Source organism: Marmota flaviventris, chromosome 2, assembly GCF_047511675.1.
Source record: "Marmota flaviventris isolate mMarFla1 chromosome 2, mMarFla1.hap1, whole genome shotgun sequence".
Classification (NCBI taxonomy): domain Eukaryota; kingdom Metazoa; phylum Chordata; class Mammalia; order Rodentia; family Sciuridae; genus Marmota; species Marmota flaviventris.
In genome coordinates, this window is record NC_092499.1 from 29,790,852 (window position 1) to 29,809,987 (window position 19,136).

Genomic DNA, 19,136 nt, shown 5'->3' on the forward strand with positions numbered 1-19,136 from the left:
AGAGCACTTGCCTAGCATGTGTGAGACACTGGGTTCGATCCTCAGCACCACATACAAAAAAATAAATAAACAAAGGTACTGTGTCCAACTCCAACTAAAAATGTTAAAAAAAAAAAAAAAAATTCCTAAAAGATGTAAGGTAATAAAAAAGTTTAATAATATGACAATTTTTTTAAAAAATCAAATTTCACTGGAAGGAAGAACATCTGTCAGATAAAAAGCAGTTTTGATAGGAAATTTGCCTGATAAATTTGGAGTTGCTGCATTTTAGTTAGTTTACTTTACATGTAAGACTCTCTTTAATTTCAGAGAAGCAGTGGTCTTAAATTTCAGTGCATTACTTTTGGAAACAATGATTATGTTAGTCAATTTGGTTTTAAGAATGTGTATTATTTTCATTAGTGTTTTGGATGAACCCTATTCTGCTTTTAAGTCTGGGTATTTGTTTTATACTGTAGTTGGAAAGTGATGCTGCCCCCTAGTGGGCTGTTTTCAGCACTTCCATTCATTAATTTAGTTTTTTAACAGATTGGTGGTAGTAATTGGTGGCTTGTCACTTTTGAATCCATCTTCCACCTTTATATTTTGCCATGAGCAGGGGTTAATACACTTTTGGGTTGAGTATGACAAGGTCACACCATGATCTATACAAATTTTCCATGGTACAGAAGCCAAAATTTGAGGTCCCTAACCTTTGAGCAAGAAACTATCAATTTGCCTTGCTATCCGTCTTCCCACCCATGTCTATCTTGGTTCTACTAAAATGTACCTACTTAAGAGTATAGTTAAATACTGGATAGTTTCTTAGAAAAAGGGATAAATAAAATTGAATCATGGATGGAAATGAAATTTATATTACTAAGAGGAAAAATTTTTTTTGAAAGTATCCTCAATATGTTTCACTTACAGCAAGGTTGCACAAATGCTCCTATTGGACTGATCCTCCTGAAAACAACAGTAAACTCTGAACAAAACAACCCAGTTTTCTGAAAGCACTAGAGAATAACCCAAAGCAGGCAGATTCTGGAAAGAAGTTGACACTTGGAAGAAGGAAATGGCACTAGGTCATTTCCCATTTCATAGTTTCTACTCTTTGTTATAGACCCTAGTTTATATATCATACAGAATATCCAAAACTCTTAGTCATTCTGGTCAAAAAAAAAAAAAAACAGAAGACAGAAATTGAAGCAACAGCAGCCACCAGAAAGTGAAAGGGGTATCCTGGCTATGAGAAAGCCAAAGAGGAGGTGGCCTAAATTCTAATCTCTTAACCATGCAGGTGTGAGGCAGACTCTAAATAGCCCAGCTAACAATATAAAAACTGATATTTGAGCTGCTGTCCAAAAGATGGAGTTGGCCATTTGAGTGTAATCTAGTTAACTACCTGCTAAAACCAAAAACACCACACTTGCAAGGAATGTAATAGAATCTAGACTGTCTATAAATAATATCCACAAAGTCTACAATGCAGTGTAAAATAACTTAGCATACAAAGAACAGGAAAGTATGACTTGTTACAGAAAGCAATAAAAACTGAACCTGGAGACGACAAGAATTTTGAAGTAGGTATGATAACTCACTGATGTAAAGGAAATATGCTGATCTTGAATGAGTAACTAGAAATCCCAGCAGAGAAACAAACTGTGATTTAGAACCAAATGGAAGCTATACATATGCAAAATACAGTACCTGACTAAAAAAATTAACGTGTGGGGCATATTCTTAATTGAAAAAAGCAAAGTATGGAGCAGTATATATTAAAAAACTAATTTGTGTAAAAACGATAGTAGGAGCATGATTATCATATATTTTAGCTTATATTGCAAGTAAACCAAAAGGATTAAACATATTGATTTGCATATATATATTATCAAATTGAACATACATCTCCTATGAAAGAGATCTAAAACTATAACCAACCAAAATATATTTTAGAACATGGAGATGAAACAGGGTGCAGTGATATAAACCTAAAAACTCAGCGATTCAGGAGGCTAAGGTGGGAGGATCAAAAATTTGAGTCCAGCCTGGGTAACTTAGTAAGACTGTGTCTTAAGATAAAATTTTTAAAAGGGCTAGGAATGCAGCTCAGTGATAGAACACTAGCCAAGCATGTGTGAAGTCTGTGTTCAATCCCCAGTGCCATCAAAAGAAAAAAAAAAAAAAAGTAGATGAAGCGAGAGAGCCATCTGGACAAAGCAATGTCTCTTAAGTCAAATTCTTGGTTTTCAACTCACTATTTTGTCGCCTAGTTGCATCTAATGTAGGGATTCTGTATTGTAAAATGAACCTCCTGTGTTTATTCTGAGATTAACTTCATAAATCCTCTTTCTTTGTGCTTCCCGTTTTCTAGGACCTTATAGTTGACCAGACAATAGAGAAAGTTTCTTTCTGTGCACCAGATAGGAATTTTGATAGAGCCTTCTCTTATATATGTCGTGATGGCACCACTCGGCGCTGGATCTGTCACTGCTTCATGGCTGTCAAGGACACGGTAAATCCAACAATGTATATTCCATCATGGGTATTCTCAGCTGAGCTCCTTCCAGGTTGAATCAATCAAGCAGTTTCCACTATAGTTTTAATAATTACATGATGCTTAGGCTGCTCTTGGAAGCACTTTTTAAGATTTTACTCCTTTTATTCAAATAGTTCACATTCTTGATGTTATCCTGTGCATTGCAATGCATAAAGCAAAACGATTGGCTGAGATCCAGTCATTAAAGGAAAGAAACTGAGTATACCTGCAATCCCAGTGATTTGGGAGACTGAGATAGGAAAATGGCAAGTATAAGGAAAAATTCTTCAACTTCAACCGTGGCTCAAAAAAATAAATACAACACTGTAGATCTGGCTCAGCAATAGAACACTCTGGACTCAATCCCTAATACTGCAAAAAATAAATAAATAAAGTAGAACTGTCTTTGTGGGCTGTGTAGCTCAGCCATAGAGCACCTGCTTAGCATATGTGAGGCTCTGGGTTTAATCCCTAGCACCACAAAAAAAGGAAGGGAAAAAATTTAAGAATTGCTATGGTGATGGTGGTTTCTAAACTTTAGTTGGAGTTTTTATTATTGGAAGTATTTTCAGGATTAATTTAGTAGTAAAGAGGCTTCTACAAATAAAAGAACTGAATTGGAATATATTTTCAGTTAAAATTAAAAACAATAGAGGGCTCTGTGGTAGAGTACATGAGATCCTGGGTTCAACCCCAGTACCACAAAAAAAAAAAAAAAAAGAGAGAGATACTAAATCATGATAGAATAAACTATGCTAGATATTAAGAAATTATAGCCAGACTTGGTGGTACATGCCTGTAATCCCAGCAGCTTGGGAAGATGAGGCAGGAGAATCATAAGTTCAAAGCCAGCTTCAGCCACTTAATGAGGCCCTAAGCAACTCAGCAAGACCCCGTCTCTAAATAAAAAAAAATTTTTTTTAACTATTTATATGCTGCTGAGGATCGAACTCAGGGCCTTGCACATGCAAGGCGAGCGCTCTATTGTTGAGCCATAACCCCAGTCCCTGTAAATAAAAAAATATTTTTAAGGACTGGAGATGTGACTCAGTGGTTAAGTACCCCTGGGTTCAATCCCTGGTACCAAAGGAAAAAAAGATAAGAAATTATTGCATGGCAGACTTCATGTGTGGTGCTGAATCAAACCCAGGGCCTTGCACATATTAGGTTAATGCTTCACCATTGAGCTATATCCCCAGCCAGAAACTTATATTTGTGTTTAAAATAGAGAATAATTTCTCCTTTATTTATGTTACCCAAAATTCTGACATAAAAGATAAGTCTTTTAGATGATGATGATCTTAACAACATTTAGCATTAAGTATGTACTTTCTGGATTTTTAAAAGTTCAGACAGAATAAGGTATTTGTGAAGGCTACAACTCAGCAAAGCTCTTGCCAAAGTTTAATTTGGAAGCAAAGTGGTGCTTCTAGCTTTAAAACTGGCAAAAAATTTTTTAAAGATCTTGAAGACAATGGTATAAACCCTGAGTCAGATCTGGGGTCCAGTCCTGGTTCTGATTCCTGCTTTCTGTGAGGCAAGTTACTTAACATTCTCTAAGACTTAGTATTCACTTCTATAAATGGAAATAACTGTTGTAGAAACTAAATTAGGTAATTATAAGCACCCTTAATGTAGATTCTGGCCAACAATAACTGTTTGAAAATCTTAGCTAATATCATCAAAGCTGAGGTGTTTTGAGAAATAAATTGAAAGAACTACTTTTCTTCCTTTCTCTCAGGCTCTAAGAAAGCCACAAAAACTATATATTTTAGGTTGGGGTTACTCAGTGGTAGAGCGCTTGCCTAGCATGTGTGAGGCACTGGGTTCGATTCTCAGCACCATATATAAATAAATAAAATAAAGGCCCATCAATAACTAAAAAGGTATTAATAAAAATATATATTTTGCCATCACTATATTCATGAAATCCAGAGTTCAAGAGTTTCCTAAAATCATGATTTATTATTATTAAAACTGTTTTATTGTCAAGCTGTTTGGCTCTCCTAGGCCAGTGGTTCAGCTATACCAGAATCACCTGGAGACTAGGACCCACTCAGAATTTTTCATTCACTTAAGAATGTGTATTATCAGTTCCCAAATGATGCTGTTAATGGGGAATGGAGGTTCACTTTAAGAACTTTTGCCTTACTAGAACATAGTAAAGCTCAATAAATAAAATTGTAGTTATTATTACTACTATCATTGTTATGATTACTATTTTTCAGCAGAAAGGGTATATACTCTTAGAGTTCTCATAATTTTATTGATTGATTGTTAATAGGTAATATCTAACCTTTTTTGGCTGAGCTATGGACATTATTAGATGTCATTTTATGTAGTTGAAAAGTAAAACAAAATTGCCTTCATGGAGAAAGTGCTTATGTGGGAAGAAATAGCAGTCCTCTAAAACTTGTGCTTATTTGTAGCTGCACAGAATGAAATTATTAGAACTACTTGGTGATAAAGGTTTCTTAAAGATCATATACATAATGAAACACCAAATAATTTTCAAAAGAACTTGTGGGCTGAGGATGTGGCTCAGTGGCAGAATACTTGCCTAACCTGTACAAGATCCTGGGTTCAATCCCCATTACTTCCAAAAGAAAAAGAACAAGAACTTTTTCTCTGACCTAGGATAAATGACAAACTTGCTTGGGCTGTAGCTTTGTCCTTACAATAGAGCTGTGCTCAAAACCAAACAGGTTCTACGAATCATTCATTATCCCCTACACCCATTTTATGCTTTCATATCCTAGCCTTATATCATCTTCTTAGAAAGTTAGATAGGAACTCATGTGAATTCATAATGTTTCAGTCTTTTAATATAAAAACAGCCAAAAGGTACTGTCACATAAAATATTAGAGACGAAAATCATTTTTAAACATTATCTTCTTATGATACCTGATGTTGGCATGTAAAATCCAATGAAATAACTTGTTCACCACCATCTGTAAGAGCAGCTGCCTTCATGGTATCTTTTAAGAACACCACAAAAGCCTCCTTATTCCCAAATGATGCCAACAATTACTATACCATCTCTAATCTTTTTATTCTACAATTAGGAATATGGTTTAAAATACAGATGACTTTGGTAAAAATAATCCATTGAATTTGTTAAATTGACTGTTGAGTAATCAAGTGTATCTATAAAGAAATTAGTTTATATGAGGTTGGGGTTGAGACTCAGTGGTTGAGCGCTTGCCTAGCATGTGCGAGGCCCTGGGTCCGAGCCTCAGCACCACATAAAAATAAATAAATAAAGTAAAGATATTGTGTCCAGTTACAACTAAAAATAAATATTTTTTAAAAAGAAATTAGTTTATATAAGCTCCCTTTGATAAATTAAATAAAACTTATTTCCTTATCAGTAGAGTATATGGATGCAAATGTGCTTTCACTTTGGACTGTGTGTGGCTGGGAGATAGAGTTGAGGGTGAGAGCTTAAAGAAGATAAGGTAGGCATGAGAAAAGTCTAAAAGCACCAAAGGCCAGAAATGGGGGCATTCAGAAAAGGAAGAGGAAATTAAGCTTTCCTTTTGTTTGATTCCTTTTTTTTTTATATATAGTTGGGCAGCATACTTTTGTTTTATTTGTTTCATTTTTATGTGGTGCTAAGAATCGAACCCAGTACCTCATACATGCTAGACAAGTGCTCTGCCACTGAGCTACAGCCCAAGCCTCGTTTGATTCACTTTTAATCAGGAGTTTTATGTATCAGAAATTTTAAGTTTGCACCCTTTTTTCCCCCTAAATGTGTTAACAATGTATTTAAACTCCTGAGTGTACCCAGCCTTTCCAGTGGTTTTTTTAGAAATGTCTACTAAATATTCCCACTATTCCCTAATGGGCAGCTGGAGGTTTACATGTTAAGGTTTAGAACCTTGAGCAGTGTGTCCTAACGCTGGTGGCCAGAGCTGACATAACAAAGAGAGCCTCAGTGCTCAGAAGCTCTCCAGCTGTCCACAAAACCACAGGTTATTGATGTTCACTTTGCCTAAGACCTGTAAGAGTTAATGTAATTGAAGTATCATACACATTAAGATAATTTACTCACTTAAATTAATTTGGCCTATAATATATTACAACTTAATTTGAAGCTGCAGTTTGCAACATTTTGTCTTATGTAAAAACATATTTATAGCTAGGCGCTGTGGCGCATGCCTGTAATCCCAGCAGCTCAGGAGGCTGAGGCAGGAGGAGGATCACGAGTTCAAAGCCAGCCTCAGCAACAAAGAGGTGCTAAACAACTCAGTGAGACCCAGTCTCTAAATAAAATACCAAATAGGGCTGGGATGTGACTCAGTGGTCGAATGCCCCTGAGTTCGATCCCTGGTACAAAAAAAAAAAAAAAAAAAAAACCATATACTTGTATGTCATTGTTGGTACTGTAACTCTAAAAAAGCTTAAAGAACCTTTTGCTCTCTCCAGGGAGAAAGATTGAGCCATGCAGTAGGCTGTGCTTTCGCAGCCTGTTTAGAGCGTAAGCAGAAGCGGGAGAAGGAGTGTGGAGTGACTGCTACTTTTGACGCTAGTCGAACTACCTTTACAAGAGAAGGATCATTCCGTGTCACAACTGCCACCGAACAAGCAGAAAGAGAGGAGATCATGAAACAAATACAAGATGCCAAGAAAGGTACAGTCTGTTCTACTACAATGTGTTCATTTAATGTAGTTTTCCCCAACAGGCTAATTATTTGAAGCTAGCAAGAATATGTTTTCTCATACTCAAAGAGAACTCTTGGGAATGAGGGTATATACATATATAAAAAGAATAAAAAATTAATGATAGTGATTTGAGGGTGGGGCTGGGAGAGTCTTATTATGTTACCCATGCTGGCCTTGAACTCCTATCTCAGCTTCCTGAATAGCAAGGACTGCAGGAACATGCTAGCACAACAGGCTGATAGTGACTTCTTGTAAGCATTTGTACTAGGATACCAAAGAATAAAAAACATATTGGCCAGGCGTGGTAACACATGCCTATAGTTCCAGCTACTCAGGAGACTGAGGCAGGAGGATCATGTGAACCCAAGAATTCACGACTAGCCTGGGCAACAGAATGAGACCCCCTCTCAAAAACAAAACAAATCATGTATCATTACTAGAAATTTATTTCTAAATATTATGATTTAGTATGTTTTAGTGATTTTCAGACTGAAAGTTTTTGGATTTGTTTTGTTTTTTCAGTGTGGGGATCAAGCCCAGAGCCTCACATATGCTAGGCAAGCATTCTACCACAGCTACAACACCAACCCTGAAACCATATTATTTAACCCATTTTGTCCCATTTTCCCAAGATGTAGCATACCATTTAAAATTTAAATACATAATTTTATTTTACATAATTAGAGAAGAACATAATTATTATTATATATGTAAGCTCTAGGTTGTGATTTCCAACCTACTTTAATGCACCTGTGTTGATTTTGTTAATATTCACAGAATTGAAAACTTAGGACCTGATGGGTTAATGTCACCAAGCAATATTGCTATACACAGCAGTTGACAGAGATTGAGTTCTAAAGTCTACAAAGAATCATGAAGGTTGGGTAAAGACTTGACATAATCAGAATGGGATTGAACTGGTACTCACATGGAAAAAGTCTTATTTCAGGACTTTGAGGACTGAGTCACCTCAATAATATAATATAGAGGAGTTATATAAGCCCTTTTTTTCCTTTTCTCTCCTTTTTTTCTTTCTTCTTCTTTTTTTTTCTTCTTCTTTCACCCTCCAAATTTTACTTTTACATCCTGTATTTTTCTAAATACATATGTGTGTTTGTTTTATGTACTCTACTGGCTTCCCACATACTTGTCTACCCTAAATTACTTCCTGTCTATTCCCCTGCTACTAACCCTCTTCATTAGATTTCTCTTTCACCTTTCCTAAAATAATATTAACTCTATACCCTCACATCTTTCCTCCTCAGCATATCGTCCTATGCCAGACCCCCAGTTCATTGTCCACCACCAGAAACTGTAAACCTTTTTACAGAACTACTGGTTATATTTTAAATAATAATTGAATCAAACATTTCTGGACATTGAAACTAACCTGTAAATGTCTGAATAACAACAAATTGTTCATAGGTGATGTATTGTTGATATTGGGATTTGTTAACATTGTCCTTCCGCACAAGAGAAAGATCTTGGAACCCTATAAGAGCACTACAAATCTATAGGGTAAAAACAACAACACACCAGACCCACAGAGCTGGAAAGGAACAGACAGGAGCAACATGAAAAGATATGGGAAGAAAGTACCACAAACAAATCAAGATAATACATCATTAGAATCATTGGCAGCTAGAGCAGAAAAAAATACAGAGAAAGATTTCAGGATATACATGGTTAAAATGTTCTGTGAACTCAAGACATAAGAGAGCAAATACAAGCAGTGAAAGATCATTTCAACAATGAGCTACATAAACAAATCCAAGACGCGAAAGATCACCTCAACAGGGAGATAAAGATTCCAAAAAAATAAAAGAAAGAAATCCTTGAAATGAAAGAAATAATAAGCCAAATTACAAGCTCAAATGAAAGCATCACCAACAAAGTAGACCACTTGGAAGATAGGACATCAGAGAATGAAGATAAAATATATCATCTTGAAAAGAACATAGATCACACAGCGAAAATGGTAAGAAACCACAAGCAGAACATTGAAGAAATATGGGATTGCATAAAAAGACCAAATTTAAAAGTTATTGGGATAGAGGAAGGCATAGACTTCCAAACCAAAGGAATGAACAATCTATCCAATGAAATAATATCAGAAAACTTTCCAAACATGAAGAATGAATTAGAAATCCAAGTTCAAGAAGCCTATAGAATGCCCAATGTACAAGATCACAACAGATCCACACCAAGGGACATTATAATAAAAGCACCCAACATACAGAATAAGGAGAGAATTTTAAAAGCCACGAGAGAAAGGAATCAGATTACATATAGGGGAAAATCAATTAGAATAATGGCAGATTTTTCATCACAGACCCTAAAAGCTAGAAGATCCTGGAACATATATCAAAGTCTGAAAGAAAATGGGTGCCAACCAAAAATCTTGTATCCAGCAAAATTAAGCTTTAGATTTGAAAATGAAATAAAAACCTTCCACGATAAACAAAAGTTAAAAGAATTTTTAGCTAGAAAACCGGCACTACAAAACATTCTTGGCAAAATAATCCATGAAGAGGAAATGAAATACAACAATGAAAATCAGCAGAGGGAGGTAGTACACTAAAGGAAAACTAATCAAAGAGGAAAACCAAGTCAAGTTAAATAACAAAAATAAACAAATATGGCTGGAAATACAAACCATGTCTCAATAATAACCCTGAATGTTTATGGCTTAAACTTACCAATCAAAAGACATAGGCTAGCAGATTGGATTTAAAAAAAAAAAAAAACTACAACAATATGCTGCCTCCAGGAGACTCATCTGATAGGAAAAGACATACACAGACTGAAGGTGAAGGGTTGGGAAAAATCATACCACTCACAAGGACTGCAGAAGCAAGCAGGGCTTTCCATCCTCCTATCAAATAAAGTAGACTTCAAGCCAAGGTTAATCAAAAGGGATGAAGAAGGCCACTACATACTGCTCAAGGGAACCATGCACCAACAAGACATAACAATCATATATGCCCCAAACAATGGTGCAGCTATGTTCATCAAACAAACTCTTCTCAAGTTCAAGAGTCAAATTGACCACAACACAATAATCTTGGGTGACTGCAACAACCCCTCTCTCACCACTGGATAGATCTTCCAAACAAAAGTTGAATAAAGAAACTATAGAACTCAATAATACAATCAATAACTTAGACTTAACTGATATGTATAGAATATTTCAACCTGCATCAAGCAGATACACTTTCTTCTCAGCAGCACATGGATCCTTCTTTAAAATAGACTGTCGGAATCCAGCTCTGGCAGGGGGTCTCAGAAGATGAACAGATGGTGAGGAGTCGGCAAAAGGTGGCGGAGAAACAACACAGACACAAGAGTGAAGATGTTGAATCTTATCCTTTACTTGTGAAGTTAATCATATATACTTTTCATTTTGGCAGGCTCACAGTATTTTGTGGTTACAAAACAGGAATCATTATTCAAAGAAACAAAATTTTACGTAGCTACAATTAGATAAGAAGAATGTATCTTGGCTTATGCATAAGCAGGCATTTTTACTTTCAGTTCGCGTTTTGCTTTGAGCTGTTTCCACTTAGTTAGCTTTTAATAATAGTTAGAAATGTCCCAGACTATTGGCCTATACCTTGACTATTCTTTCTTGACTTACTGACTAGAACTGGCGCCGCGGTTATGGCAAGTGGTTAACTTGAAAAAAGAGGCTACTAATTTTAATCAAACAAGAGTAAGAGCATCAAACCATTGTGCTCAGGAACAAGAACAAGTTGCCCAGTACCAAGCACTAATCTGTCTTCTTAATATTAATTTTTCAGCTCTAGATTTTAATTTAATTTCTCAAAAACTTCCTTGACTGTTTTTCCTACAGGGGGTTTCTCATTAAACATTAACAATTTACGTTCCACAGCTGAATCATTGCATTTAGAGCAAACAGATTTATTCTTTTTTTTTTTTTTAAGAGAGAGAGAGAGAGAATTTTAATATTTATTTTTTAGTTATCGGCGGACACAACATCTTTGTTTGTATGTGGTGCTGAGGATCGAACCCAGGCCGCATGCATGCCAGGTGAGCATGCTACCACTTGAACCACATCCCCAGCCCAGATTTATTCTTTATAAGTAGTTGCATTAATTGGGAAAGTCATGTTTTTTCCTTCATACTTAATGGTCATATGAGAAGTCGCAACTATACTTATTAACAGGAATACGAAAACAAACCAGCCCATTCCCAGAAACATGCTGCGCTCCTCCAGAGGATGGACGCCTTGCGCCATCCACCTCAGTAGGGCCTTGCCTTTGCATGAGTCAGGGGAGGGGCGCAGCAATAGACCATATACTATGCCACAAAGCAACTCTTAGCAAATACAAAAAAGTACAGATACTACCATGTATTTTATCAGATCATAATGGAATGGAATTGGAAACCAGCAACAAAATAAAAATAAAGATTTCTCCATCACCTGGAGACTAAGCAATATGCTACTGAATGAACAATGGGTTGCAGAAGACATCAAGGAAGAGATTAAAAAATTCTTAGAGGTAAATGAGAACATAGATACAACATATTGAAATCTCTGGGACAGTACTAAGAGGAAAGTTCATTGCATGGAGTTCATTCCTTAAAAGAAGAGAAAGTCAGCAAATAAATAACCTTACATTACATCTCAAAGTCCTAGAAAAAGAAGAACAAATCAACAGCAAAAGCAGTAGAAGGCAAGAAATAATTAAAATTAGAGATGAAATTGATACAAAAGAAACAATTGAAAAAAATGACAAAACAAAAGGTTGGTTCTTTGAAAAAATAAATAAAATTGACAGACCCTTAGCCATGCTAATGAAGAGAAGGAGAGAACACAAATTACCAGCATACCTGATGAAAAAGGTAATATCACAACAGACACTACAGAAATACAGAAGATAATTAGAAATTATCTTGAAGTCTTATACTCCAATAAAATAGAAGACATTAAGGCATCACAGATTTCTTAAGTAATATGATTTGCCCAGATTGAATGAAGAAGATATACACAGTTCAAACCAATATCAAGTGAGGAAATAGAAGACACCATCAGAAGCTTACCAACCAAGAAAAGCCCAGGACTGGGGTGGATACACAGCCAAGTTCTACAAGACCTTTAAAGAAGAACCAGTACCAATACCCTTCAATTTATTTAAGGAAATAGAAAAAGAGGCAGTACTTCCAAACTCATTCTATGAGACCAATATCACCCTGATCCCCAAACCAGGCAAAGACACATCAAAGAAAGAAAACTTTAGACCAATATCTCTAATGAACATAGATGCAAAAATTCTCAATAAAATTCTGGCAAATTGAATACAAAAACATATGAAAAAGATTATGTACCATGATCAAGTGGGATTCATTCCAGGAATGCAAGGTTGGTTCAACATACGGAAATCAATAAATGTAATTCATCACATCGATAGACTTAAAGATAAGAATCATATGATCATCTCAATAGATGCAGAGAAAGCATTTGATAAAATACAGCACCCCTTTATGTTCAAAACACTAGAAAAACTGGGATAATAGAAACATCTCAACACCATAAAGGCTATCTACGCTAAGCCTCAGGCCAACATCATTCTAAATGGAGAAAAATTGAAGGCATTCCCTCTAAAAACTGGAACAATACAGGGATGCCTTCTTTCACCACTTCTATTCAACATAGTTCTTGAAACACTGGCCAAAGCAATTAGACAGGTGAAAGAAATTAAAGGGATATGAATAGGAAAAGAAGAACTTAAATTAGCACTATTTGCTGACGATATGACTCTGTACCTAGAAGACCCAACAATCTCCACCAGAAAACTTCTAGGACTAGTAAATGAATTCAGCGAAGTGGCAGGATATAAAATCAATACCCATAAATCAAAGACATATACATCAATGACAAATGCTCTGAGAAGGAAATGAGGAAAACTACCCCATTCACAGTAACCTCGAAAAAAATAAGATACTTGGGAATCAACTTAATTAAAGAAGTGAAAGATCTGTACAATTAAAACTACAGAACCCTAAAGAGAGAAATCAAAAAATACCTTAGAAGATGGGAAGCTCTAACTTGCTGTTGGATAGGCAGAATTCATATTATAAAAATGACCATACTACCAAAAGCACTATACAGATTTAATGCAATTCCGATCAAAATCCCAATGACATTCCTCATAGAAATAGAAAAAGCAATCATGAAATTCATCTGAAAAAATAAGAGACCCAGAATAGCTAAAGCAATCCTTAGCAGGAAGAGTGAAGCAGGTGGCATCACTATACCAGACCTTAAACTATACTACAGAGCAATAGTAACAAAAACAGCATGGTATTGGCACCAAAACAGACTGGTAGTCCAATGGTACAGAATAGAGGACACAGAGACTAACCCACAAAATTACAATTGTCTTATATTAGATAATGGTGCCAAAAACATGCACTAGAAAGAAGATAGCATCTTCAACAAACGGTACTGGGAAATTGGAAATCCTTATGCAACACAATGAAATTAAACCCCTATCTATCTCTCACCATGCACAAAACTTATCTCAAAATGGATCAAGGAGCTAAGAATTAAACCAGAGACTCTGCGTCTAATAGAAGAAAAAGTAGGCCCTAATCTTCATCATGTGGGATTAGGCCCCAACTACCTTAATAAGACTCCTATAGCACAAGAATTAAAACCAAGAGTCAATAAATGGGATGGAATCAAACTAAAAAGTTTCTTCTCAGCAAAAGAAACAATCTATGAAGTGAGCAGATTTTTTTTTTTTTTTTTTGCCTGGGAGCAAATTTTTACCCCCCACACATCAGATAGAGCACTGATCTCTAGGGTATATAAAGAACTTAAAAAGCTAAGCACCAAAAAAACAAATAGCCTAATTAACAAATGGGCCAAGGACCTGAACAGACACTTCTCAGAAGAGGATATACAATCAATCAACAAATATATGAAAAAATGCTCATCATCTCTAGCAATTAGAGAAATGCAAATCAAAATTACCCTAAGATATCATCTCACTCCAGTCAGAATGGCAGCTCTGATGAAGACAAACAATAATAAGTGTTGGCAAGGATGTGGAGGAAAAGGTACCTCATACATTGCTGGTGGGACTACAAATTGGTGCAGCCAATATGGAAAGCAGTATGGAGATTCCTTGGAAATCTAGGAATGGAACCATCATTTGACCCAGCCATTCCCTCTCCTTGGATTATACCCAAAATACTTAAAAACAGCATACTGCAGGGACCCAGCCACACCAATGTTTATAACAGCACAATTCACAATAGCTAAACTGTGGGGCCAACCTAGATGCCCTTCATTGCATGAATGGATAAAAAAAAAAATGTGGCATATATAGACAGTGGAATTTTACTCAGCAATAAAAGAGAATAAAATCATGGCATTTGCAGGTAAATGGATGGCACTGGAGAAGAAAATGCTAAGAGAAGTTAGCCAATCCCCCCAAAAATAAATGCTGAATGTTTTCTGTGATATAAGGAGGCAGACTCATAGTGAGGGGGAGCATGGAAGGAATAGATGAATTCTAGATAGGGAAGAGGAGTGGGAAGGAAAGGGAGGGGCAGGGGATTAGCAAGGATGGTGGAAAGTAATGGACATCATTACATGTGCATTATCCAAAGTACATGTATGAAGACACGAATTGGGTATCAACATATTTTATATATAAACAGATATGAAAAATTGTGATATATGTGTGTAATAAGAATTGTAATGCAAAAAAAATAAAGTATATGTATAAAGACATGAATTGGCATGAACATACTTTACATACAAAGATGAAAAATCACAATTCACAATAGCTAGACTTTGGAATCAACCCAGATGCCCTTCAATAGATGAATGGATTAAAAAACTGTGGCATTTATACACAATGGAGTATTACGCAGCACTAAAAAATGACAAAATCATGGATTTTGCAGGGAAATGGATGGCATTAGAGCAGATTATGCTAAGTGAAGCTAGCCAATCCTTAAAAAAACAAATGCCAAATGTCTTCTTTGATATAAAGAGAGCAACTAAGATCAGAACAGGGAAGAAGAGCATGAGGAAAAGATTAACATTAAACAGAGACGAGTGGGGGGAGAGAAAGGGAGAGAGAAGGGAAACTATGGAAATGGAAGGAGACCCTCATTGTTACACAAAATTACATATAAGAGTTTGTGAGGGGAAAGGGGAAAAAAAAAAACAAGGGAGAGAATTTAACAACAGCAGATGGGGTAGAGAGGGAAGATGAGAGGGAAGGGGAGGGGGGATAGTAGGGGATAGGAAAGGTAGCAGAATACAACAGTCACTAATATGGTATTATGTAAAAATGTGGATGTGTAACCGATGTGATTCTGCAACTTGTATTTGGGGTAAAAAATGGGAGTTCATAACCCACTTGAATCAAATGTATGGAAGATGATATGTCATGAGCTTTGTAATGTTTTGAACAACCAATTAAAAAAAATAAAAATTAAAAAAAAATAAAAAAAAAACAAAGATGAAAAATTGTGCTCTATATGTGTAATAAGAATTTTAATGCACTCTGCTGTTGTGTATTGAAAAAAATAAAATCAATTTTTTAAAAAAAGGAAAAAGTCTTATTTCCAGGTTTAATCCAATTTTAAACTTTCATTCTGCATCCACCAATGCATATTATCCATGATCTAAAGACTGCTTTATGAATTTTTGACACCTACTCAAATTTATATTTATTTAGAACTTTCTGACTTTGCCTTCCCCACAAGTCACCCTCCACCAAAAACCACTGAAAATCATGATCCATCATTCTTTAAAGAACCTCAAATGAGGAGTTTATTAAACTGGGTTTGTTCAAATTTTAACTTATAATCACTACAAGAGAATTAAAAGTTTGTGTTTTAGTAAGCATGCTATGTGACATAAAACCTTTATCTGTCTGAAAAATAGGGAATTTGCTTCTAACCTGTCTTTTAGGAGACATTGAGAAGGAGATGAGTAAAAGAAAAAGAGGGCTTTTGGGTTCCTCAGGTCTATAAACTTAACATATTTGAAGATCATTGTTAAGGTCCTCTTTCTCTTAATTTTCTTGAGTTGAAACAGATAAGACAGTTGTTGGTTCATCAGTGGCTCCTGGCAACACTGCCTCATCCCCATCCTCTCCCACTTCTCCCACTTCGGATGCCACTGCCTCGCTGGAGATGAACAATCCTCATGCCATCCCACGCCGGCACGCACCAATTGAACAGCTTGCTCGCCAAGGCTCTTTCCGAGGATTTCCTGCTCTAAGCCAGAAGATGTCACCCTTTAAACGCCAACTATCCCTTCGCATCAATGAGTTGCCTTCCACTATGCAGAGGAAGACTGATTTCCCCATAAAAAATGCAGGTAAGTACCATACATCTAACTCACTGGGCACTGTAGCACTGAAGTATTATCATCACTTCTAGTGGCAACACAAATCCCATTAAACTCACCATTCCTCTCTCTCTGAATCTGGTTGATGGTTGTATCTTGTGTTGTTTCCATGGGAGAAAACTCAGATCCTTGGAGGGATCATTAATTTCTCTTCAACAAAGATGACAGTGCCATGGTTTCTGCTCACAAGGCCAGAAATTGTCCTGATGTAAATGCACTACCTCTCAGTCGACCTGTTCCCAGACATCAAGGGTTTCAAATTTCTATTCTTATTCTGCCACTTGGGACGCAGGAAAGAATTAATGAAAGAGGCTTTAGAAACATGTACAGTTAAATAGCACAACCAGCAGATATACCAGAAGAAATGGTATATTCTTTGTCCTTGTGACTGGTTGGCTCCATAGGAAGGAAACTCTAAACAAGCCTCTTGTATGAATCTAAGATCTTTTGTTCCTCAGAGACAGTAGGCTTGCTCACATTTGTCCATTACCTTTCAAAACTGCCACACAGGCCTTTGTGTGGGCTTTGTTCAGTGGAGCCAGCTCCTAAGCTCTAGCCTCACCATATGATCCAGAATTAAAGTATTAGATCTGGTCAGTTCTTTTATTGGGCTCTATTTTACATCCCTCTGTGGTCTAGCAAACTGTTGCTATATGTAAAGCAGTCTGTATCAATATGCATTCTCACTGATAAAACAAGTACAGAGTTAAATAAATTAACAGATAAAACTAGGCCTAAAGAACAGCTGGAGACTGGATAATCACCAACAGTCTTTTAAACTTTTTAAATGCCTTTAAAAACTGAAACTCCAGATGTTTCAAGTATCTCATTTCAGTATACAGGTGAGGAACAAAAACTATTATTCTCTTCTCACAGATGAGCAAAAATTTAGCACTTATAAATAATTAGCTTCCTCAGTGATATAAAAGTATTGTAGAGTCAATATTAAGAACAAGTTTCTAGAGTCTTCCACTTCAGTTCACTTTTTCTTGTTATCACATTCATATATTTGGTATTAGTAGTTTTGAAGAAAAGTGAAAGTGATGACATTGTAGTTTATTACAGAGAAATGCACTGAGCAACCACTGGTGCTCTAGACTCTACCCCATATTTCTGATAAAATTACTTAGTAGCTTCAAAACTTGACTCAAGTTTTGAAGCTTGGGCACTGGTTGGAAGGCAAACAGGTTACAGGCATCTCTCAGAAAGATCCATCTAGCAGAACTCTTGACACAAAAGGAGAATACCAAATTCCTGACAGTGTTATGAGAGGAAATAAAGAAGTTTGAGGATTTACAAGGAAAGAAGATGTACCGTAGTACCTGAACTGTTGACATTCTACACCTTCCCATCTGAAAAGCCACTGAAATGATGGTCACCAAATTTTTTTGGTGCTTTTGTAGCCCTTCACTCAGTTAATTGAGCCTTTTCCTTCCATAATAAGAGATAAAATATAAAATGTTAGCTTGTATCATACTTTCATATTTCAGGAGTATCCCATTTTTCTGTCTGGAACCATTTTCTGTTTGCTTTGCAGTGCCAGAGGTAGAAGGGGAGGCAGAGAGCATCAGCTCCCTGTGCTCACAGATCACCAATGCCTTCAGCACACCCTCTGAGGACCCCTTCTCTTCCGCCCCAATGACCAAACCAGTGACAGTGGTGGCACCACAGTCTCCTGCCTTCCAAGGTTGGTGCCATCTGACCTGCTCAATTGCTCTTTTAAAAACTAGTCATTTTGGTAGCTGCTCACTAACTATAAGTTGCATCCTGAGCTTTCCCGGAGATAGTCAGACCCATTGTCAATTCCCCTAATTGACAGTTTGTGCTTTGTTCCCCTTCCTATTTCCTAAGATGTCTGTGTTCCTCATTGTGCATGTATGTACCCACCTTTCACCCACTTCTGTTAGGAGCTTCTGTAACTGGTTTATTTGCTACTTTACTGTTAAGGGTCAGAGTATTCCAGTTTTCAAGAAGCAGTAGTCATGGGGACTGGTTTTAGCATTATCCTTTTTTAATGCAGTGGTCTCAACCAGGAGCAGTTTTGCCTCCTTGGAGAAAATTTGGCATTCATTATGTGGGGACATTTTTGGGTTTCACAAGTTAGGGAGAAGGGGTAATTTTATTGACATCTGGGTAGAGGCAAGGGATACTGCCAAATATGCTCAATGCACAGAACAGCATCTGTAACAAAGAATTATCCGTCCCAAGATGTCAGTAGTGCCAAGGTCAAGAAGACCTGGACTCACCTAGTCTCTACCCTGTCACAGAGGCTTATAAAGAAAAAGGTACTTATTTTGGCTTTCTGACTATGTCATATTCTTTAACACGTGCTTAAATTTTGCCTTTGTGACATTGAAGAGACTACAAGATGTTTTTTCAGAGATACTGAATTAATAGTCGAAATTGACTCAGAGGTCAACAAAGAATGTATGTAACTTAAATTAAAGACCTCTAATTTGAGCTTCTATAATCCCACATCTCATTTCTTTTGAAAGAAAGCTTAGAGAGTTTGCCCTGGAGATAATAGTACCCTGTGGGAAGAAGCTACT

General features: G+C 36.4%; 1 protein-coding gene across 5 annotated transcripts in view; it reads left to right on the forward strand.

Annotated features, from left to right (window-relative positions):
- The window catches only part of Numb (NUMB endocytic adaptor protein), a 178,292-nt gene that overhangs the window by 153,862 nt on the left and 5,294 nt on the right, over positions 1 to 19,136 (forward strand). For 4 of the 5 annotated variants that reach the window (XM_071607692.1, XM_027931517.2, XM_071607693.1 and 1 more), the window contains 4 exons: positions 2,354 to 2,494; positions 6,951 to 7,155; positions 16,264 to 16,557; positions 18,125 to 18,274. In XM_071607692.1, coding sequence (XP_071463793.1) covers positions 2,354 to 2,494; positions 6,951 to 7,155; positions 16,264 to 16,557; positions 18,125 to 18,274 — 790 coding nt within the window. The remainder of the gene's footprint in view (positions 1 to 2,353; positions 2,495 to 6,950; positions 7,156 to 16,263; positions 16,558 to 18,124; positions 18,275 to 19,136) is intronic. The other variant, XM_027931521.2, reaches the window with a different exon arrangement.